This window comes from Balaenoptera physalus (assembly GCF_965194825.1).
Source record: "Balaenoptera physalus genome assembly, chromosome: 7".
NCBI classification, from domain to species: Eukaryota; Metazoa; Chordata; class Mammalia; order Artiodactyla; family Balaenopteridae; genus Balaenoptera; species Balaenoptera physalus.
In genome coordinates, this window is record NC_138886.1 from 65,162,972 (window position 1) to 65,187,827 (window position 24,856).

The 24,856-nt window shown below is 34.6% G+C and overlaps 1 protein-coding gene and 1 pseudogene across 21 annotated transcripts in view; one reads left to right on the forward strand and one right to left on the reverse strand.

The window, feature by feature from the left end:
- CCDC171 (coiled-coil domain containing 171) overlaps positions 1 to 24,856 on the forward strand; it is a 378,190-nt gene that overhangs the window by 108,997 nt on the left and 244,337 nt on the right. For all 20 annotated transcript variants that reach the window (XR_014265395.1, XM_082467922.1, XM_082467938.1 and 17 more), the window contains one exon: positions 23,582 to 23,684. Coding sequence is in view for 19 of the 20 variants with exons in the window: in XM_082467922.1 (XP_082324048.1) it covers positions 23,582 to 23,684 (103 nt within the window). In the remaining variant the exon portion in view is untranslated. The remainder of the gene's footprint in view (positions 1 to 23,581; positions 23,685 to 24,856) is intronic.
- LOC309663680 (RNA-binding protein 7 pseudogene) lies at positions 21,869 to 23,570 on the reverse strand (annotated as a pseudogene). Its single transcript has one exon. The product of its transcript is annotated as an RNA-binding protein 7 pseudogene (transcript).

Consider the following 24,856-nt stretch of genomic DNA (forward strand, 5'->3'; position numbering starts at 1 on the left):
ATACCCTAGTGTGTCTTTCCTACAGTTATGTTTCTATTGAACATAATAGTTTCAGCTTTTATAGAATATAGATGGGAAGCATAAGTTAGCTACAGGTAATTTTCCTCTCCCTTTGAGGTAACCGCTTGTTTTCTAGTTTAGGTCACATTCATGGCCATTATTCAAGTCTTGGTCTTTATTTTCTATGTTGCATTGTAAGAGAAAATTAAAGCCACTTTCCTCTATAGGTTTACTAGTAAGATCAAGGTATTATTAATATATGCAAAGGCTTCAGGAAGTTTTGAGACTTAAAAATAGCAATTGTATAACCTAAGGTCTCATAGCCTCTCAGAGTTGGAAGAAACCATAGAGATCATCCAGGTCAGGATATACAAAGTGTCAATAAGCCAGCTGCAACGTGATAGCTTCCCTGTTTCAAGAGAGAGAATAAAAATATAGAGCATAATTTTGGAAAAGTTCAAACTGGTTATATTGAGTCTTTTGTTGATATTTAAGGAATATAAACCCAGCCAACATTAATTGTACTTTTATATTCTTGAAATTACTCCTATTCAAGGTGTGGATTTAGAAGATATGATTAGCAAATGAGTAGTATATTATTATTATTTTTAATGTCATAGAATTAATAGAATTTTAACATAGGACATCTAAGGATTTAACAAAATTAGTTTCATGTTCCATGTTATACACTATTGAATTTGACTTTAAAAAGTTTTGATTAAAGTTGAACTATTAATTTTAAATTCTATGAATTTAATAATGATTTAATCAACTGCTAATTAAAACCGAATTTCAAGTTTAAGCTGCTTAGTGATCATGCTTATTAAAGCCCATCAGAGATTCAATAGATCCAGTTGGGTCTTTTAGTCATTACTGTGAGTTTTTTTTTTTTTTTTTTTTTTTTTTTACTGTGAGTTTTTATATCTGCTTCTTTTGAAGCAGGGGAGCTATCATTTTCAAATTGGTATTATTAGGATTTGCTTTGTGCTTTCCACAATGAAATTTTTTTAAGTCCATCATTTCTTGAGATTTGTTTTTCTGCCACTCAGTAATATTTAGTTACAGCTCTAGGAGAGACCACATATTGAAAAGGGAATTCTAGTTCTCATGAGGTTTTGCTCAAAGAATATTTTATTCTCTAAAGAACTTGTGATTGAAAATGGTCAAGTGTATATTTTTTCCCTATACTTTGGGGGCTTGACTGATTATATAATAATAATGATTGCTAGGATTAGATAGGATTTTGGCAAGTGCTTTGATTGCTGTGCTTTGTGGTAAAGTAAAAGTTTCTTGATAATATTTTTGCATCAAATGATCAGTTAGGTTTGCTTTAGAAGGACATGTCTCTGATTTTGCAGGAGGCATTCAAAACTAATGGGCTAATAAAAATTCTATTCTGAATTTTTACTAAAAATTTGTTGATTCCTGCTTTTTACCAATAATAGGAGTAGTATTTATATATGAGCATTGTTTTTGCTAATATAAACATCACTTTCTGTCTCTCTTAGTGGTCCTTAAAAATTTAATACTATTAAATAGTATTTCTCAAATGTGTGTATGTTTGTATTTGTGTATTTAAATGTGCATTATATGACTGGCTTCCTAAATTTATAATGTGGCCATAAAGCTTTTTTATTAAGCTTTTTGAAATTTATTAATATATATATTCTTAAGTTTTGAAAATTTAAATCTCATTTTTGACCTGGGAAAAAATAAAATGGTATTGTGTTTGTGTGTGTGCGTGTGTGTGCGTGTGCGTGTGTGTGTGTGTGTGTGTGTGTGTGAGAGTGAGAGAGAGAGAGAGGGAGAAGGAGAGAGAGAGAGAAAGATAGAGATAGAGGGAGATGTTTATATGTCAGGGCCTATATTGAGATTGGACAGTAGCATTTTCTGAAAAATAAACTAAGTGTAAAGCTGTGTAAGGGAAGGTGACAGTTCATCATATGCCATAAGCAATTGGGATCATAGAATGCTCACATCCGTGGAAGCAGCATAGGTGAGCAGGGAGGAAAAGAAATAGTAAATTGTTTTATGAAGAAATCAGAGAGATTAGTTATCTTCAATATGATCCAAGGAAAAGCTGCAGATGGTGATGATTATGAAAGCTAACCAGATCAAATTCAGTTTAGCTGAGCAAGCTCTCCTGGAGTCCTTACATGGGCTGCCTATGTGGTAACTGGGTGGAAGATAAGATGAAAAGGTGAGATGTGGAGCATAAGTATGTGATGTCGGTTGCAGTTTCTGATGCTTCTCTGTCTTTTTCAGAATTCCTTTGTAATGGCTTAAAATATATTTAAACTAATTTAAAAGCTTATGTGAGTTCAAAACTGTCCAGAAATTATAGGTGTTATGTATCACTGCTACAAAAGTTCAACCTACTTTTAAAATGCTAATTTCATTAAACAAATCCAGTGACTAAGTAAAGGTATTTATTTTTTACCTGTTTGTTTTTTCTATAATTTTTAACCTTATTAACAGTTCCCCTTAATTTCTTTTATTCTTATTTATGGTTTGAGTCAGCTTTTCCATTGCAGCTCAGCAGGGCTCATTTGGCTAATTTCTAGATATAAATGTTTGCATATGCTTTTTAATGTTTTTTTCACGAGTTTGTGTTAGAAATTTTTATTTACATGCATATCCATTTATGATATTCATGCATGATTAGCAAAAGTGAGATGAGTTTTTATAGGCTCAAAGAAAGATAAGATGATAGAATGACATGTTAGATTAAGCCAGAAATTCATTTACTTTAGCAGTGTGTATAGTATACCAAGGTGGAAATACTACATAGCTCTTTGTCATCTCATTGTTCTTTCTGGTTAAAGATATTCTATAACCAACCTTGACTCCTCTTTAATAGTATATTAAGGTCTGTGAGTCACAAATGTTTCTGAACTTTCTTTGAATATTTTGATATTTTTAGTCCCCTTTCTACACTGGTTGTAGATTCATCATGATATCTATAAAGTAGTCCTTGGTTCATGGTGAGTGATCAATAAATGTTCATCCGAACATCATCTGGTTAGCCAACATAGCAGTAAGGAACTTTTATTCCTAGGGTAATAAACTCTTTATGTGAATTATGTCCAAGGCAAAAAGAAGTGAGTTATTTTATCCTACCATTTTGTCTTTTAAACTTCTGAGCATGTTTAGAATTACAGAATTTGTTGAATCAGCATTTTAACATTTAACCTAAACTTACTCTTTATGTCACACAATAAAGCATGTTAATCAAAAATTAGAAACTTAGTATTTTATCTTGCTTTGCACTTTGTTTTTGACCCAGCAGTTTTGTTTATTTAGCTGGTAGGTTCTGTTTTTATTCTAGAATTTCTTGCATATCAAAAGGCTACTAAGAGAACTAACAGCTTTGAGAACAAAATTTAAATATAAGTGCAATCCACACTTAAAAAAAGTCCCAAATGTTTTCTCTATATGAATGAAGAATGGAAGCTTCATTTATAAAACAAAAACAATTATTAGGAAAAAAATTGTCAACTGTAAAAAGAAAAGGACACTTTGCTGTACACTTGAAACTAACACAATTTTGTAAATCAACTCTACTTCAGTAAAAAACAATGAAAAGGACAGTTTTTCCGGTCATAACCTGGTTCATAAACCTATTAGATGTAAGTAAAATTTGTATTGGCTGTATTATGAGACTATGACCCAGATATCTCTATAGAAAATTATAATACTACTAATTATAAATAGAATAGCAACTTTAAGGCATAGTTAATTAATTCTTTTTAAGCCTGTCATTCATCAAATCTTTTCTTTATTGTTTGAAACATTTTACACTAATCAGTGTTTCCTGGCTAATTTGACATTAAATTTGGTTTTAAACAGTAATGGTATTGAAATTTTAGTTCATCTTTTTAAAATTGAAATATAGCTGATGTACAATATTATGTTAGGTTATACAACATAGTGATTCAACATTTAAATACATTATGAAGTGATCACCATGGTAAGTCATCTAGTAACCATCTGTCCCCATACAAAGTTATTATGGTATAATTGATGATATGCCTTATGGTGTATAATACATCCCTGTGACTTATTTATTCTATAACTGGAGGTTTGTACCTCTTGATTCCCTTCACCTACTTCACCTATTCCCCCACCTCCCCTCTGGCAACCACCATTTGTTCTCTGTATCTATGAGTCTGTTTTCATTTTGTTTTGTTTATTTGTTTTGTTTTTTAGATTCCACACGTGAGATTATATGGTATTTGTCTTTTTCTGTCTGACTTATTTCACATATTTAGCTCATTGTTTAGTCAGGATTGAACCCTACACTTGAAAGAGAAGAATTATTGTTGAACTAGGAATTTAATTGAACCTTTATATTAAGCTGACTCCAAGTATGCAATTTTTCTGGAATTCTACATTTATACTTATGTAAATTTCTATTCCTTGAGATTGATGGGGACTTAGCCTCAGTTGGCATTTCATAATAGAAAAACATATATTTTGGCGACAGATTGATCTGGGTTTTAATCACAACTCCATCTCATAATAGTTGTGTGACCTTTAGTGACATTATCCCTCTGAATCTGTTTGCTCATTGTAAAATGGTGCTAATAATATCTACTGTGCAGGATTTTCAGTGAGCATTAAAGATAATATATGTATTGAAATAATAGAGTGTGTGTATATGCATGTAATTTGTGAATATGATGCTGGATTTCCTCTGGAAATATACTTCTATGATAATATTAGGGAAATGCTGAATAAGAAGTCCTAGGATACTAAACCTTTAGGACATTAAAATATATTGTAGGGAAGAACTTCTGAAATGATGGAGTAAGGAGCTTGGTGAACCTAACAAAAAAAAATTTAATTGGTGAAAAATTTAAAAAAACAACAACAAAAAACCAACCATATAAAGCTCTGAAAATTGTCCTAAGGGCAAAGGAGAAACTTTCATTCAAGAAAATCTACTAATCATCAAAATTAAAAACTTTGGTTCCTCAAAGAACACCATCAGAAAAGTAAAAAGACATCTTATAGAATGGGAGAAAATATTTGCAGCTCATATATCTGATAAAGGAGTTTTAACTGAAAGAACTCTTATAACTCAACAATAGAAAGACAACCTAATCGAAAACTGGACAAAAGATCTGAAAAGAGACTTCTCCATAGAAAATATATAAATGGCCAGTAAACACATAAAAAGCTGCTCAGTATCACTAGTCATCAGGAAAATGCAAATCAAAACCATAATGACATATTGTATCACATACACTAAGATGACTGTAATAAAAAGGACATGTAATAGCAATTATTGGCAAGGATGTGAAAGAATTGGAATCCTCATACACTTACGCTGGGAATGTAAACTGATGCCTCCTCTTTGGAAAATAGTTTGGAGGTTCCTCAAAATGTTAAAATTGGAGTTTACCATATGACTTAGTAATTGTACTCCTAGGTATATACCCAATAGAAATGAAAATATACATCTATATATTCATAGCAGCATTTTTGATAACAGCAAAAAAATTGAAACAATCCAAATGTCTATCAGCTGATGAATGGGTGAACAAAAGTTGGTAAAAACATAACATGGAATATTATTCAGGGATAAAAAGAAATAAAGTACTGATCAGTGGTGCAAAATGGATAAACCTTGAAAACATTAAGCTAGGTGAAAGAAACCAGACACAAAAGCCAGACATATAATCTATAATTCAATTTATATGAAATGTCTAAAGTAGGCTATTTGTAGAGATAGAAGGTAGATTAGGGTTGCCTAGGGCTGAAGGGATTGGGAGAAAATGGGGCGTGACTGCTAATGGGAATGGGATCTCTTTTTGGGGTGATGAAATTGTTCTAAAATTGATTGTGGTGATGGTTGAGCAACTCTATGAATGTACTAAAAACCATTGAATTGTGTACTTTAAATGGATGAATTATGTAAATTGTATCTAAAGCTATTGAAAATAAGAAAATCTAGTAAATTTCAGTAAGAACAGCAAGAGTATGGCATTTGAGTGATGGCTGGTTCCATAACCCCTTTTCTACCCCCTGCTCCTTGTTACAGAACCTCTACCCTGGGCTGTTGCAGCCAAGAGGATGAGCCCTTCCTCTCTCTCTAGCTCCAAGGCTGGGGCTATGCTTTCATTGTAGGAGAGGTACACTGCTGGAATTTCTCATCTGTCAGACCCCTGTGTTGTAGCAACTTTATTCCAGGCAAGCAGGGCTGAGAGGACCAGATCTCTCTTCCTCTACCCAGCTTTCATTTGGAATGTAGTAGTTCTACCCCAGGCATGGCAGACCAAGAATATTGGGGCCAACTGCCCTTGCCCCAGAACACCACGGGTTGCACTTGGTCACTCAGAGAGCAGGATTGTTGTTTTGGAGAAGTGGGTCCTCACTCCCAACTCCAATGCAGTGGCACAGGAGTTCTGCCCAGGGGGGTAGGCTGGCTGGCTGTAAGGGGAAAGAGCTCTGCAGCTCTGTTTAAGGGGACTGACCTTATTTGAAATAAGATGAGTGAAAACTGAAACAACATATCAAATCTTATAGGATGCAGCTAGCACAGTGCTTAAGAGGAAAATTTATAGCTGGAGTCACTTGTATTAAAAAAAAATCCTCAAATTAATAACCTAACGTTTCACCTTAAGAAACTAGAAAAAGAATAGCAAACTAAACCCAAAAGAAGTGGAAGAAAAGAAACAATAAAGACTAAAGCAGAAACAAAAGAAATAATAATATGGAATAATAGAGGAAATCAATGAAACCAAAAGTTGATTCTTTGGAAAGATAACTAAATTGATTAACATTTAGTTAGACTGACCAAGAGAAAAAGAGAGGAGACTCAAATTATTAAAATCATGAATGAAAGAGGAGACACAACTATTGACTATACAGGAATAAAAGAATTAAAAGAGAATACTGTGAACAACTATATGCCAACAAATTAGATAATTTAGATGAAATGGACAGATTTCTAGAAAGACACAAACTACCAAAACTGGTAAAGAAGAAATAGAAAATCTGGATAGACCTATAACAAATAAAGAGATTGACTTAGTAATCAAGAAACTTTTCTTAAAGGAAAGTCCAGGCCCAGAAGGCTTCACTGGTGAATTCTACTAAATGTTTAAGAAGAATTAACACCAATTCTTCACAGATTCTTTCAAAAAAGAGAAGAGGAGGCAACACTTCCCCTCTCATTATGTGAAGTTAGTTTTATTACCCTGATAACAAACCAAAGACATAGCAAGAAAAGAAAACTCAGACCAGTATCCCTTTTGAGTATAGATGCCAAAATCCTCAACAATGTGCTAGCAAACCAAATCAAGCAATTTATAAAAAAGATTTTACACTATGATCAAGTGGGATTTATCCCATAATGTAAGACTGGTGTAACATCTGAAAATCAACTAGTTAATACACTTTATTAATAGAATGACAAAAACCAAATGATCATCTCAATAGACAGAGAAAAAATTTGATAAAATTCAACATTTTTTATGATAAAGATGCTCAACAAACTAGGAGAAGAAAGGATCTTTCTCAACCTGGGAAAGAGCATCTATGAAAAACCTAGAGCCAACATCAAAGTTAATGGTGAGAGACTGCTTTCTTTCCAAGATCAGGAACAAGACAAGGATGTATTCTCTCACCATGTTTAGTCAACATTGTACTGGTGGTTCCAGCCAGGGCAATAAGGCAAGAAAAAGAAATAAAATACATTAATTTTTGAAAGGAAGAAGTAAACTATCTATCTGCAGATCATGTAATCTTGTATATTAGAAAATTATAAGGAATCCACACACACACAACTATTAGAAATAATAAATAAGTTTAGCAAGGTTGCAGGGTACAATGCAAGATCAATGCCAAAATCAATTGTATTTCTATACACCAGCAATGAACAATCCAAAGATGAAATAAAGGAAACAATTTCATTTATGATAGTGTCAAAAGGAATAAAGTACTTAGGAGTAACAACAAAAGAAATACAAGAATTGTATGCTGAAAACTAGAAATCATCACTTAAAAAAATTAAACAAGACCTAAGTGAATGGAAAGACATTATATGTTCATGGATCATAAGAACTAAAGTTATTACTTGTTAAGATATTAGTACTCCTCAAACTGATGTATAGATTCAGTGCAATCTCTATCAAAATCCCAGCTGGCTTTTTGGAGATACTGACAAGCTGATTGTAAAATTCATATGGAAATGCAGGAGACAGAATAGCCAAAATAATCTTGCAAAAGAAGAGTAAAGTTGGAGGAGTAACATTTCCCAATTTTAAAGCTTACTACAAGGCTATAGTAATCAAGACAGTGTGGTATTGGCATAATGTCGACATAGAGATCAATGGAAAAGAATTGAGAGTACCGAAATAAACTCCTACAATTATGTTTAATTGTTTTTGAAAAGGGTGCCAAGTTAATTCAAGTTAATTATATTAAAAGAGTAATATTTTTCAACAAATGGTGCTGAAAGAACTGGGTATCCACAAGCTAGAGAATGAATTTGAACCCCTACACAAAAGTTAAATAGTTCGTAGACCCAAATAGAATAGCTGAAACTACAAAACTCTTAGGCAATGATTCTTTAGGAGCCACAGCAAAAGCACAAGTGACAAAAAAATAGATACAATGGACTTCCAAAATTAAAAACTTCTGTACTTCAAAGGATACTGTAAAGAAAGTGAAAACACAATCACAAAGTGCTAGAAAATTTTTGCAAATCAAGTGACTGATAAAGAACTTGTATTCAGGATGTATAAATGCCTCTCACATCTTAATAATAGAGAAATAACAATTAAAAATATGCTAAAAGTTTAAGTGGACATTTCTTCAAAGAATATATACGAATGGCCAATAATCATGTTAAAAGATGTTCAAAATCATTAATCAGGGATATGCAAATCAAAACCACAATGAGATGCCTCTTCACACTCATTAGCATGATTATAATTAAAAAATGGACAGTAGCAAGTTTTGGTGAACATGTGGAGAAGTTGGAATCCTCACACTTTGCTGGTGGGAAGGTAAAAAATGGAAGCCTCTTTGGAAAAACATTTGGCAGGTTTTTAAAAAGTTAAACCTAGAGTGCCCATAAGACTCAGTAGTTTCACTCCTAGGTATATACCCAGGAGAAATGAAAACATACATCCACATAAAAACCTGTACATGGATGTTCGTAGCAGCATTATTCATAATAACCAAAAAGTGGAAACAACCCAAATGTTTTTCAACTGATGAATGGATAAATAAAATGTGACTTATCCCTATGATGTAATATTATTTAGCAATAAAAATAAACAAAATACTTATACATACTATAACACAGATGAACCTTGAAAATATCATTCTTTGTGAAAGAAGTCAGTCATAAAAGGCTGTATTTTATGATTGCATTTATATGAAGTGTCCAGAAGAGGCAAATCTATAGAAACAGAAATAAGAATGGTGGTTGCTCAGGGGCTGGGTGTGGAAATGGGAGAATGGAGAGTGGCAGTCAATGCATATGGCATATATTTTAGTGGGGACAACAGTGTTCTAAATTTAGACTGTGGTTATGATGGCACAATTCTGTGAATATACTAAAAACATTGAATTGTACACTTTAATTGGGTGAATTATATGTTATGTCAATTATATCTTAGTAAAAATAAAAAATAAAGTTACCATAATTAAGAATTGATACTGACAAAATAGAGAAATCAATGCAACAGAGAGTTCAAAAATAGCTATGAATATGTATGGGAATTTAGTTATGTGATAAAGTTGCATGCATAAAGGAAAAAACTTCAGCTCAGAGGCCAGTTGCAAGTCTTTCTGACCACCCGGCTATAAATCGGAGGTTTCCACAACTTCCTTCTCAGGTTCCATTAATTTGCTAAAGTGGCTCACAGAACATAGGAAAACAGTTTATTTACTAGATTGCAGGTTTGTTTGTTTTTATAAAAGTATAACTCGGGAACGGCATAGGGCAGGGTATGTGGGAAGAGTCTCTGAGCTTCCATGCTCTCTGGGTATGCCATCCTACCGGCATCTCCAGGTGTTTCCCAATCCAGAAGATCCTGGAACCCCATTCTTCTGCGTTTTCATGGAGGCTTCATTATGTAGGCATGAATGATTAAATCACTGGCCATTGGTGATTTTATTTATTTATTTATTTATTTATTTATTTTTGCTGCATTGGGTCTTCGTTGCCGTGCGCGGGCTTTCTCTAGCTGCGGCAAGCGGGGACTGCTCTTTGTGTTGGTGCACGGCTTCTCGTTGCTGTGGCTTCTCTTGTTGCAGAGCATGGGCTCTAGGCATGTGGGCTTCAGCATGGGCTCTAGGCATGTGGCACGCAGGCTCAGTAGTTGTGGCCCGCGGGCTTAGTTGCTCCGTGGCATGCGGGATCTTCCTGGACCTGGGATCGAACCCGTGTGCCCTGCCTTGGCAGGTGGATTCTTAACCACGGCGCCACCAGTGAAGCCAGCCATCGGTGATTGATTCAACCTCTAGCTTCTCTCTCCTCCCAGGAGGTTGGGGGGGTGGAACTGAAAGTTCCAACCTTCTAATCACATGGTTGGTTCCCCTGGCAACCAGCCCCCATCCTTAGGTTATCTAGGGTCTTTCCAAAAATCAACTCATTAACATAAAACTCAGATGTGGTTGAAAGGAATTTTGACACCCATTTCACCTTTATCACTCTGAAGCTATTTCGGGAACTGGGAGCAAAACTAAATAGTGTAACAAAAAATGCCTTTATGACTCTTATACGGGAAATTACAAGGGTTTTAGGAGCTATGTGCCAGGAACCATGGGTGAAGATCAAATATATATTCCTTATTATAAATCACAGTGTCATACAATATGCCAAATCAATGTATAAAGATAGATTATCTCATAAATAGTTTTTAAATAACTGGCTATACATAAGAGGAAACAATATAACTAAGTCCCTGCCATATTGCTTATATCAAACAAATTCTAGATTGATCAGAGTCATAAAAGAGGAAGATAAAGAGGGAGGAGATATAGGTATACATATAGCTGATTTACTTCATTGTACAGCAGAAACTAACACAACATTGTAAAGCAATTTTACTCCAATTAAAAAAAAAAGCACCAGAAGAAAAAGGGAATTTAAGTGTTTTATAATCTTGGAGCAAGGAAAGTATGACACAAAATCTAGAAGTCCCAAAGCAAATTATTGATAAATTTGATTACCTAAAAAATTTTTGTTTCTAAGAATGTAGTCAGGAGGCAAATGACAAATTGGCAATAATGATTTGCAACATGTATGACAAAGTGATTGTTTCCATAATTTGCAAAGGACTGTAATAAATCACTATGGAAAATGTGGACAATGTAATATAGAAATGGGCACATGAAAAGGCAGTTCACAGAAAAAGAAATACAGGTGGCTTATAAGCATATGAAAAAATGCTTAATCTTATTTAAAATTAAAGAAATGCACAGTAAAATAAGTTGATAGTGCTTACCATTGGAAAGGTATGGGGAAATAGGCACTTCTGCTGTTCATGGTAGTTTACACAAGTTGGACTCTTTAGAGAGCAATTTGATAACCCTTGTCTAAAAATAGTTGTACATACCCCTTTACCCATCAAATTTATTTCTAGGAGTTTATTGAGTAGATATACTTGAATGTGCATGCAAAGATATAGAAGTACACATGTAAGGATGTATATTGTAGTATTGTCACTAGTAGAAAAAATGCAAATAACCTATAAATCTTAGCAGTAGGGGACTGGTTAAATTCATTTACAATGGATAAATTAATTCATCTAAACAATGGAGTGCTATGCAACTGAAAAAATGTGATGTGGAAAGGTGTTAAGATACCTACTATGAATGAAAAAATAAGTTATATACTATGATCCTATTTGAATTTAAAATTGTATATAATGTATATTTATATAAATAAAATTTTTATTATATAAAATATAGTTTTATTATGTATAAAATTATATATTAAGATTTCTATAATTATAAAGCAAACTCTGAATAAAACGTACCTATGAGGATTGAGTTACCTTCTCTTTTTCTCAATTGCTTGATTTTTTACTACAAGGATAATATAGATAAACTCAAAGAATTTAGTAGAATACTTAAATGTTTAATAATTAAAAGTCATGATTAAAAATAACTTTACAGTGTATTATCACATATATATAATTGGTGCTTTATAAATACTATGTTTTTTCAGATAAACTTTGACGGGTGCCCATTGGTAATAATATATTCCATTTTGACTCTTTTACATATTTAATTTTTTAATAACTAAAATTTGGTGTTTCTTTTTCTATGGATATGAATCTTATGTTGGTCTGTGAGTCTGTACTTTGATAATATCCAGAAATCTTCATTTGGGCCTCTTTGCTCAATTGGTCCTCATAGTGTTTCCTAACACATTAACAATATGCATGCTTATTTGCCATGGGAAATTGTTTTTTGTTTGTTTGTTGGCTTGTTTTATTTGCAGTTTTTCAAAAATCTAATTGAATTTTGAATGTAATAGGTACACATAGTACAAGATTTCGAAGATAAAAGGTTATACAGTGAAAAGTAAAATTTCTTTCTTCCCAACCTTTGGCCACCAAGATTCTCTTCCCAGAGGCAACCCTAGTTACTACTTTCTTGTGATTCTGTGTAGCGATTCTTTCTACATTTACAGATATGCACACATACACACACACATGAATTTTACACAAATAGTAAAATGGTAGCATATTAAATATACTGTTCTCTTTTTTCCCCCGATATTAAGTTGTTTAATATGATGACATTAAAAAGCATGTTACTAATGATATGCTAATGCAGAAAATTTAAAGTTTTGTTTTGTTTTTGTTTGTTTGGTTTTACTTCCCAACTCAGAGGGCTTTCAGTTGGACATTGGATCGTTTATTTTATAGTAGAACATACCTTTTCCACCTCCTCTTTTGTTTTTAACTCCAAGATATAGCTTAGAGATCTTTCCATATTAGGATATGAAGAAGAGCTTCCTCCTTCTATTTAAAGTCATTGTGGATGAATCCTAATTGAGTTAACAATCTTCTGTTGATGGCATGTTGGTAGCATGTTTAATATGATATTTAACTCTTATTTTAGCTACTCAGTATTGTCTAGGTGCTGGGGATACATTGATGAGGACAAAAAATAAAAGACCATATTTTTATTGAGCTTGAATTCAATGAGATAGACATTAATAAAAGACCTACTCAAATAAATGTGGAACTACAACTCTAATAAGTGCTGAGAAGATTCTAATAGAGGGAATTGATATACTCAGGGAGTAAAAGATAGCTTTTCCAAAAAAATGATAATTGAACTGATGTCTAAAGAAAGAATTATTAGTTTTGCATATTTTACAGATGAATTTTGTCCTGTAATATCTATATCCATTTCTTCTGTTTCTATAAGCATTCCTTTACTGGTGCCTCTATCTCGTCAGCTTTTAAACATACTTAAGTTTCTCACTTATTAAAAAACCCAAAACTCTTCTCCATCCCTACTCTTCTTTCCAACTACTGCCCTTTATCTCCCCTTCTCTTCTTACCAAAAAAAGTGTTGTCTAAACTTCCCGTTTCCATTTACTTATCTCTCACTAAATTAAGACAAAAAAGTACAGGCTTACTCCTCCTTTGACCTGTTCTAGTCTGGGTTATAACAGATTTCATCATGGTCACCAGTGACTTCCATGTCCGGTGAACACTTGTTAGTCTCCATTTTGCTTGAATATTCTGTGACATTGGACATTGGACAGGTGACGTTGAAATGTTTTTTTAATCTTGGTTTTCATGACATTATCCTCTTCTGTTTTTCTTCTTCTTTTCCAGTCTTCTTTGCTGACTTTTTCTTTTCTAAGTATTAAATTCTGGAGTTCCTTAGTCTTTATCCAAGGCTCTTTTCTCTTCCCATCAAACACTCTCAAGACAAGCGTCACATATCCCTAGATGATTCCCAAGCCTATATCTGACTTCTCTTCTGAGCTTTATACCAGTATGTCCAGCTGCCTCCTGTATTTTTCTACTTTATTTGTTCTTTGTTAATTCAAATATATTTAGGGTCTGTTATTTGCCAGGTATTCTACTGGTGCTGGGAGTCTCGTAAAGGTATTTTAATGGAATATGATCAAAACGAATTTATGATTTACACTCCCTGCCAAAAACAAGCAAACAAGTAAATAAACAAACAGAAATAGCCAAAATAAGACCTTTTCTACTTCCGTTGTTCTCACTGAAGTACTGAAATATGCCCAATTCTTCTAGTCCAAAACCTTGGGATCAGTCTTTTTTTAAAAAATTTATTTTATTTATTTATTTTTGGCTGCGTTGGGTCTTCGTTGCTGCACGTGGGCTTTCTCTAGTTGCGGTGAGCGGGGGCTACTCTTCATTGAGGTGCGCGGGCTTCTCATTGTGGTGGCTTCTCTTGTTGCAGAGCATGGGCTCTAGGTACACGGGCTTCAGTAGTTGTGGCTCGCAGGCTGTAGAGCACAGGCTCAGTAGTTGTGGCGCACAGGCTTAGTTGCTCTGCAGCATGTGGAATCTTCCCAGACCAGGGCTCGAACCCGTGTCCCCTGCATTGGCAGGCGGATTCTTTTTTTTTTGTTTTTCTTGTATCCTTAGTGTATTGTATCTAGATCATACTGGGAAGAATTGATATCTTAACAATATTGAGTCATTTGACCATTGAAATGGTACATCTCTCCACTTATTTAAGCCCTTTAAAATTTCAGCAATGTTTTGAAGTTTGTAGTACACAGGTCTTGCACCTTTTTTGTCAGATTTATTCCTAACTATATCATATTTACTTATAATATTATAGGTGGTATTTAAAAAATTAAGTTTCTTATTATTCACTTCTACTATATAGAAATAGAATTTCAATTTTGATGTTACATTCTACAGCATTGCTAAACTCACTTATGATTCTTGTAACTTTTTGTGGATTCCATCAGATTTTCTGTATAAATGTTTCTTTTTTTTGTTGTTGTTTTTTCACACACACACACTGTATTTTATTTTTGCAAGAGATAAATAAACTGACACCAAGCATTGTAAATGGATGGCCACAACAAAAGCAACAGTGATTGCAATTACCAAACACGAAACACACTCATACTGTGTCATAATATTGACATTCAGTCCAGTAATCCTCCACTGTAACAGGTCCTTTACTTTGCAGTGAAAATTGATTTGTATATTTTTTGCCTCTGAGTCCTTGTGGGATTTTTTTTTTTTAATTCAAACAGAAAGTCACAAAAATTATAATCATCCTCATCAGTTCACTCAGTCCCATGTAATTAATTTTTTTTCTCATCTTGATCTTTTGTTAGCACTTTTATGAATTCATCAGTTTTCCATTAGAGTTCTGAAAATGCTTATTCATTCAGTTCAGCAGTATAGTCAGTTACCAGAAACCTGTACTTGTCAGAGTCTTCTCCATGAATTCCTTGAAGATGAAACCCTTTTATAGGAACATATTTGCAAAAGCATCAGAGTACACCCAGAACTGTCTGTAAATGACAAAAGACTTAAAAATGACCACGGTTAAAGATTTGATGAAGTTCATAATAATGCAATTGACAAGGAAATTTAGTTATTTCTGAGATACACATTTTAAAGTAATAACTAGATTTATGACATAACATTATACGAGAACATATAAGAGTTTTAGACATTTCATGTAATGTCTGAAACATTTATATTAACATATTTCCATACAAATAACCCAAAGAAAGTTTAGTATTAGTTGCTTTTTGTTTGTTTGTTTGTTTGTTTTATACTGCAGGTTCTTATTAGTCATCAATTTTATACACATCAGTGTATACATGTCAATCCCAATTGCCTAGTTCAGCACACCACCATCCCCACCCCACCGCAGTTTTCCCCCCCTTGGTGTCCGTACGTTTGTTCTCTACATCTGTATCTCAACTTCTGCCCTGCGAACCGGTTCATCTGTACCATTTTTCTAGGTTCCACATACATGCGTTAATATACGATATTTGTTTTTCCCTTTCTGACTTACTTCACTCTGTATGACAGTCTCTAGATCCATCCACATCTCAACAGATGACTCAATTTCGTTCCTTTTTATGGCTGAGTAATATTTCATTGTATATATGTACCACAACTTCTTTATCCATTCGTCTGTCGATGGGCATTTAGGTTGCTTCCATGACCTGACTATTGTAAATAGTGCTGCAATGAACACTGGGGTGCATGTGTCTTTTTGAATTACGGTTTTCTCTGGGTATATGCCCAGTAGTGGGATTGCTGGGTCATATGGTAATTCTATTTTTAGTCTTTTAAGGAACCTCCATACTGTTCTCCATAGTGGCTGTATCAATTTACATTCCCACCAACAGTGCAAGAGGGTTCCCTTTTCTCCACACTCTCTCCAGCATTTGTTGTTTGTACATTTTCTGATGATGCCCATTCTAACTGGTGTGAGGTGATACCTCATTGTAGTTTTGATTTGCATTTCTCTAATAATTAGTGATGTTGAGCAGCTTTTCATGTGTTTCTTGGCTATCTGCATGTCTTCTTTGGAGAAATGTCTATTTAGGTCTTCTGCCCATTTTTGGATTGGGTTGTTTGTTTCTTTAATATTGAGCTGCATGAGCTGTTTATATATTTTGGAGATTAATCCTTTGTCCGTTGATTCATTTGCAAATATTTTCTCCCATTCTGAGGGTTGTTTTTTCGTCTTGTTTATGGTTTCCTTTGCTGTGCAAAAGCTTTGAAGTTTCATTAGGTCCCATTTGTTTATTTTTGTTTTTATTTCCATTACTCTAGGAGGTGGATCAAAAAAGATCTTGCTGTGGTTTATGTCAAAGAGTGTTCTTCCTATGTTTTCCTCTAAGAGTTTTACAGTGTCCGGTCTTACATTTAGGTCTCGAATCCATTTTGAGTTTATTTTTGTGTATGGTGTTAGGGAGTGTTCTAATTTCATTCTTTTACATGTAGCTGTCCAGTTTTCCCAGCACCACTTATTGAAGAGACTGTCTTTTCTCCATTGTATATCTTTGCCTCCTTGGTCATAAGTTAGTTGACCATAGGTGCGTGGGTTTATCTCTGGGCTTTCTATCTTGTTCCATTGATCTATATTTCTGTTTTTGTGCCAGTACCATATTGTCTTGATGACTGTAGCTTTGTAGTATAGTCTGAAGTCAGGGAGTCTGATTCCTCCAGCTCCATTTTTTTCCCTCAAGACTGCTTTGGTTATTCGGGGTCTTTTGTGTCTCCATACAAATTTTAAGATGATTTGTTCTAGTTCTGTAAAAAATGCCATCGGTAACTTGATAGGGATTGCATTGAATCTGTAGATTGCTTTGGGTTAGTATAGTCATTTTCACAATATTGATTCTTCCAATCCAAGAACATGGTATATCTCTCCATCTGTTGGTATCATCTTTAATTTCTTTCATCAGTGTCTTATAGTTTTCTGCATACAGGTCTTTTGCCTCCCTAGGTAGGTTTATTCCTTGGTATTTGATTATTTTTGTTGCAATGGTAAATGGGAGTGTTTCCTTAATTTCTCTTTCAGATTTTTCATCATTAGTGTATAGGAATGCAAGAGATTTCTGTGCATTAATTTTGTATCCTGCAACTTTACCAAATTCATTGATTAGCTCTAGTAGTTTTCTGGTGGCATTTTTAGGATTCTCTATGTATAGTATCATGTCATCTGCAAACAGTGACAGTTTTACTTCTTCTTTTCCAATTTGGATTCCTTTTATTTCTTTTTCTTCTCTGATTGCCATGGCTAGGACTTCCAAAACTATGTTGAATAATAGTGGAGAGAGTGGACATCCTTGTCTCGTTCCTGATCTTAGAGGAAATGCTTTCGGTTCTTCACCATTGAGAATGATGTTTGCTGTGGGTTTGTCGTACATGACCTTTATTATGTTGAGGTAGGTTCCCTCTATGCCCACATTCTGGAGAGTTTTTTATCATAAATGGGTGTTGAATTTTTTCCAAAGCTTTTTCTGCACCTATTGAGATGATCATATGGTTTTTATTCTTCATTTTGTTAATATGGTGTATCACATTGATTGATTTGCGTATATTGAATAATCCTTGCATCGCAAGGCTAAATCCCACTTGATCATGATGTATGATCCTTTTAATGTGTTGTTGGATTCTGTTTGCTAGTATTTTGTTGAGGATTTTTGCATCTATATTCATCAGTGATATTGGTCTGTAATTTTCTCTTTTTGTGGTATCTTTGTCTGGTTTTGGTATCAGGGTGATGGTGGGCTCATAGAATGAGTTTGGGAGTGTTCCTTCCTCTGCTATTTTTTGGAAGAGTTTGAGAAGGATGGGTGTTAGCTCTTCTCTAAATGTTTGATAGAATTCACCTGTGAAGCCATCTGGTCCTGGACTTTTGTTTGTTGGAAGATTTTTAATCACAGTTTCAATTTCATTACTTGTGATTGGTCTGTTCATATTTTCTATTTCTTCGTGGTTCAGTCTTGGAAGGTTATAACTTTCTAAGAATTTGTCCATTTCTTCCAGGTTGTCCATTTTATTGGCATAGAGTTGCTTGTAGTAGTCTCTTAGGATGCTTTGTATTTCTGCGCTGTCTGTTGTAACTTCTCCTTTTTCATTTCTAATTTTATTGATTTGAGTCCTCTCCCTCTGTTTCTTGATGAGTCTGGCTAATGGTTTTTCAATTTTGTTTATCTTCTCAAAGAACCAGCTTTTAGTTTTATTGATCTTTGCTATTGTTTTCTTTGTTTCTATTTCATTTATTTCTGCTCTGATCTTTATGATTTCTTTCCTTCTACTAACTTTGGGTTTTGTTTGTTCTTCTTTCTCTAGTTCCTTTAGTTGTAAGGTTAGATTGTTTACTTGAGAGTTTTCTTGTTTCTTGAGGTAGGCTTGTATTGCTGTAAACTTCCCTCTTAGAACTGCTTTTGCTATATCCCATAGGTTTTGGATCATCATATTTTCATTGTCATTTGTCTCTAGGTTTTTTAAAATTTCCTCTTTGATTTCTTCAATGATCTCTGGTTGTTTAGTAATGTATTATTTAGCCTCCATGTGTTTGTGTTTTTTACGTTTTATTCCCTGTAATTCATTTCTAATCTCATAGCGTTGTGGTCAGAAAAGATGCTTGATATGATTTCAATTTTCTCTAAATTTACTGAGGCTTGATTTGTGACCCAATATGTGATCTATCCTGGAGAATGTTCCGTGCGCACTTGAGAAGAAAGTGTAATCTGCTGTTTTTGGATGGAATGTCCTATAAATATCAATTAAATCTATCTGGTCTATTGTGTCATTTAAAGCTTCTGTTTCCTTATTTATTTTCATTTTGGCTGATCTGTCCATTGGTGTAAGTGAGGTGTTAAAGTCCCCCACTATTATTGTGTTACTGTCGATTTCCTCTTTTATAGCTGTTAGCAGTTGCCTTATGTATTGAGGTGCTCCTATGTTGGGTGCATATATATTTATAATTGTTATATCTTCTTCTTGGATTGATCACTTGATCATTATGTAGTGTCCTTCCTTGTCTGTTGTAACATTCTTTATTTTAGAGTCTATTTTATCTGATATGAGTATTGCTACTGCAGCTTCCTTTTGATTTCCATTTGCATGAAATATCTTTTTCCATCCCCTCACTTTCAGTCTGTATGTGTCCCTAGGTCTGAAGTGGTCTCTTGTAGACAGCATATATATGGGTCTTGTTTTTGTATCCATTCAGCAAGCCTGTGTCTTTTGGTTGGATCATTTAATCCATTCATGTTTAAGGTAATTATCGATATGTATGTTCCTATTACCATTTTCTTAATTGTTTTGGGTTTGTTTTTGTAGATCCTTTTCTTCTCTTGTGTTTCCCACTTAGAGAAGTTCCTTTCGCATTTGTTGTAGAGCTGGTTTGGTGGTGCTGAATTCTCTTAGCTTTTGCTTGTCTGTAAAACTTTTGATTTCTCCATCGAATCTGAATGAGCTCCTTGCCGGGTAGAGTAATCTTGGTTGTAAGTTATTCCCTTTCATCACTTTAAGCATATCATGCCACTCCCTTCTGGCTTGTAGAGTTTCTGCTGAGAAATCAGCTGTTAACCTTATGGGAGTTCCCTTGGATGTTATTTGTCATTTTTCCCTTGCTGCTTTCAATAATTTTTCTTTGTCTTTAATTTTTGCCAATTTGATTACTATGTGTCTCGGTATGTTTCTCCTTGGGTTTATCCTGTATGGGACTCACTGCGCTTCCAGACTTGGGTGGCTATTTCCTTTCCCATGTTAGGGAAGTTTTTGACTATAATCTCTTCAAATATTTTCTCTGGTCCTTTCTGTCTCTGTTCTCCTTCTGGGACCCCTATAATGCGAATGTTGTTGTGTTTAATGTTGTCCCAGAGGTCTCTTAGGCTGTCTTCATTTCTTTTCATTCTTTTTTCTTTATTCTGTTCCGCAGCAGTGAATTCTACCATTCTGTCTTCCAGGTCACTTATCTGTTCTTCTGCCTCAGTTATTCTGCTATTGATTCCTTCTAGTGTAGTTTTCATTTCAGTTATTGTATTGTTCATCTCTGTTTGTTCTTTAATTCTTCTAGGTCTTTGTTAAACATTTTTTGCATATTCTCAATTTTTGCCTCCACTCTTTATCTGAGGCCCTGGCCCACGGATTCTTAACCACTGCGCCACCAGGGAAGCCCAGGAATGAATTTTTATAAACAAGATCTATGATGAAGGGGAAACGGCATCTTGATACATAAAAGTTTTGTTAAACAAGATTTTAAAATTTTTAAATCAACGTGTTTTAGACTAAATTCTTTCAAATGTTCAAACGAAAACAAAAAGCAACCTTTACAGTCTCCATAATAAAATGTGTCCTTGTACACTTGTCCTGGGCACTTTGAAAATGTCATAATTTTAGAAATTTGAGTGATAGAGGCAGCACTTAAAGGTTTCGTGAACCTTTTTTTCCCAAAAAAGAATACTTTTGGTAAAACACTTTATCATTTTATCTGACTATACATTTACATTTTTGTTTTTCCATAAAAAGATTTACATTAACACTGTATTTTTACTGTAAAAAAATACATTTAGAGATATTTAACTTCCGGAGTGACTTCAGTCATACATCGAACATGATTTAATGAGCAAATTCTAAAGTTTTATAATGAAATAGCAAGTGTAGATTTATACCTGTATGCTCACTTATGATAAAACTCAAGATCATGTCACAGAACTTGCACTTAAGTTCTCTAAGAAGTTAAATAATATGATTTATCCCCAAACTTGACCAAAAGGTTTTCTCAAATGTTAGCAAAATGAATCACTGAATTTACATTTTCTCATTTATTAACAAAATACTGAGTCATTTCAGGCTGTCAACTTGAATGTTTTCCATTATATACACCAAAAATCTGATTCCCTAACAAGAAACTTCTTGCAGTACAAAAAGATAACAGATAATTAAAATATTTGCTTCATAATACAACTAATCGATATAATACATCCGTTCCTCAATTGTCTAAAATGATTAGGAATTGTGGCACTTTCTTTTGCATAAAACCCTTTCCTCTTCTTAAAACCCTGAGGTGGGGCTTCCCTGGTGGCACAGTGGTTGAGAATCTGCCTGCCAATGCAGGGGACACGGGTTCGAGCCCTGGTCTGGGAAGATCCCACATGCCACGGAGCAACTGGGCCCGTGAGCCACAATTACTGAGCCTGCGCGTCTGGAGCCTGTGCTCCGCAACGAGAGGCTGCGATGGTGAGAGGCCTGCTCACCGCGATGAAGAGTGGTCCCCACTTGCCGCAACTAGCAAAAGCCCTCGCACAGAAACGAAGACTCAACACAGTCATAAATAAATAAATAAATAAATAAATAAAAGAACGTAAATTTCTTAAAAAAAAAAAAATCCCTGAGGTGAAAGGTTATTAATGTAATAAAACTAGAACCACAATTCTTTTCATTTCTGCATTGGACTGCAGTTAGGTTTAAAAAATTTTTTAAAGAAATGTGGCAACTTGTAAAGCTGCTCTATAGAGTTTTTTTAAGAAAACATTCCCAGAAACAACTTAAGAAAAAGGACCTAGAAAGACCCTATGAAAACATCCTTTTAACACTTGTTAGTGTCGAGATGAGCGCCATTTTCCATCTCTGCCACTGTCTCTTCTGTTATCATAGTCATGGCTCCAGCCATCGTGATTTCTCTCTTCATAGAAGAAATCATCTCTGTTTCCTCTGTAATGATGGTCAGACCCATGATCAGTGTAAAGCTGTTCACGGCTATAATGTTCATCCACTATGTAGGGATGAGAATTCTGTCTGACTTTTCGCTGTGATAATGGTGTATCTTGGCGCCACTGGGAGTTTGAAGACTGGTTAAAAGTATGATTATGTGACTGAACTTATGGGGAAAATCCTGGTTGATCTAGATGTGGAGAACCAAATTTCCCTCCATATGACATCTGTCTCAAAACACTGTTCATCACTGCTTGTCTCTGGAAATTTTCTGAAGAAGGAAAGGATCGTTGAATTATCGGTGCTGATGGAGTCATGTTATCCACTGTCCTTTCATACCTGCTAGGAGATGTGGAAGTAGGGCTTGAACTTCCAACATGATGCTGGGGATATGACAAACTGACCTCCTGTGAGGCATGGCTACTTCCTGATCTAAACTGAATTTTGATGGGCCTTCCATAAAGTTTGATTCCGTTAAGCAGATTTATGGCATAAGGAACAGATACTTCATGTTTGAAATTCACAAATGCAAACTGCTTTGGTTTACCATCCTTATCTTTTGGAAATTTCACTTTTATTACTGGCCCAGCCTGGTGGAAAAGCTCGAAAAGCAGCTCCTCTGTCACTTTCGTTTCAAGGTTGCCCACAAAGAGAGTACGATCCGCTTCGGCTGCCACCGCCTCCATCTCAGCATCGCCCCCTCCCGAAAAAGTGGAATCAGTCATGACTCCTCATTTTATCTGAGCACTTTTCCAATCTCATCTAATCCAGTCCAATCCAATCCAATCCAATCCAATCCAATCCAGTCAATGTCATCTAACCCAGTGCAGTGTTACCAAGGTTGGCCATTCCACCTTCTAAGTATACACCCCCCACAACATCCTTCAGTGCATACACCCCACACCCCTTTTGCTCTGCTAAGACCCTAATCTAAGCTACCATCACCTCTTGAGTAAACTGCTCCAGTTTCTTCTGACTGGTCATACTGCATTCACTTTTGACCACCATCTGGCAATTTGCTACATGACTGCAAGCGTGATCTTTTAAAGTTTTCCTTAATTTCTCTGTATCTCTGTTTCCTTATCTGTAAAATTGGGATAATGATAGCCCTTCCCTCATAGATTTGTTGTGAGGATAAAAAGAATTATTATGTTAAAATACTGAGAATGGTGCCAAGCACTAAGACCTCAGTAAATTGTTATTGAGACCTTACACAGTGTTGCATTAAGCCAAGTAAAAGGTATGATTACGACAGAAAGAAGTTTATTAATAATAGATTTGAATGGAGTAATTATTAGCTCGTTTATACTTAATTGTGCTATATGTGTTCACATAAAAAATCTGCAACTCTTATAATGCGTGACCTTATTATGTGTAATTTTTTTCTTAATTAAAAGGCTAAGAAGCACCAGGCTTTTCTGGTAGAGACATGTGAAAATAACGTGAAAGAGTTGGAATCAATCTTGGACAGCTTTTCTGTGTCTGGCCAGTGGACATCAGGTTAGTTGAAGGTATAAAATGACAGATGCATCTGTCAATGTTCCAAAGTCACTGCATTTTGGGAATTCTGCAGATGCCTCTTATAGTCCCTCATCTCAACATGTTTTGATTTGATGACATGATAAGAGCAGTTCTCACAGCAGTCAGTTGGCCTAGCTGGCTAAGAAAGGGTGACGGACTGTGGACCTGCTGTTGTCCTCCCAGAACTTGATTTACAAGTGTTGGTGTCTGTATGATTGGACAGACAAGGGCTCACTTGCTGTGTTCTGAATCCAACTGAGAAAAAAGTCCTTACAGTATACCTGCAAGGGGAACAGATGTTTCCATCAAACCGAGCCAAATTCTGAGGCAACCTTCAGCAACTTAAAGGTCATGCATTCAAAAGGTTATGTAGGACACAGGCTGTAACACAGTGCGTATTCTACACTATTGCTTTCTAGGCTGGTTTTCTCCTTGATTTCCTACTACCGTATACATACTCTCAAGATAAAAGTGCTTAGGTAAAATGTTTTGGTTTTAGTATTAGCCCACTTAATATGATAAAGAACTATAAAGATTATATATTGGGTAGGCATATTTTGGGAACTAGCAAAAGCATTAGTTGGCTAATGAGTTCCATCCATTCCATGATTTCTACTTCCTTAATTTTTTTGTGTGTATGCCATTATGTGTGCTATAGTAGCTTTGACTTAAATACTTTCACTTTTCTACCTGTTTTCTTTTGCCATACTGTCAGCCTCAAATTATTTAGTTGCTTTCTAACTCAGTTATATTTTTCAAAAAAGCATATAAAATTAAATTCCTTACACCTTAAAATAGCTTGAAGACTGTTTTTCTAAAGGAATCAAACAGATATTTGGCAAATGAGTTCTTTAGGAAACACTTAAGTTCAGGAAAGTTTGTTGTCCTCAAAAAAGCAGAAAGATATGAACAAGGCCTATTTTCATATTATGGATCTGCAGATTTCTGTTGGTGAACCATTAGAAATTTAGTGTGATTTGCTATTATCTATTTTTAACTTTGTTTTTATTTAAACTTTTTCTAAAAGCATTAGTATTTCATGGTTTGTTACTGTGGGAAAATCAAGGTGTATACAAGTGACATAAAAATATAGATATCCACTTTTTAATTGTATTTGCTAAAGCTTTGGGGTATAAAATTTTCTTTTGCAG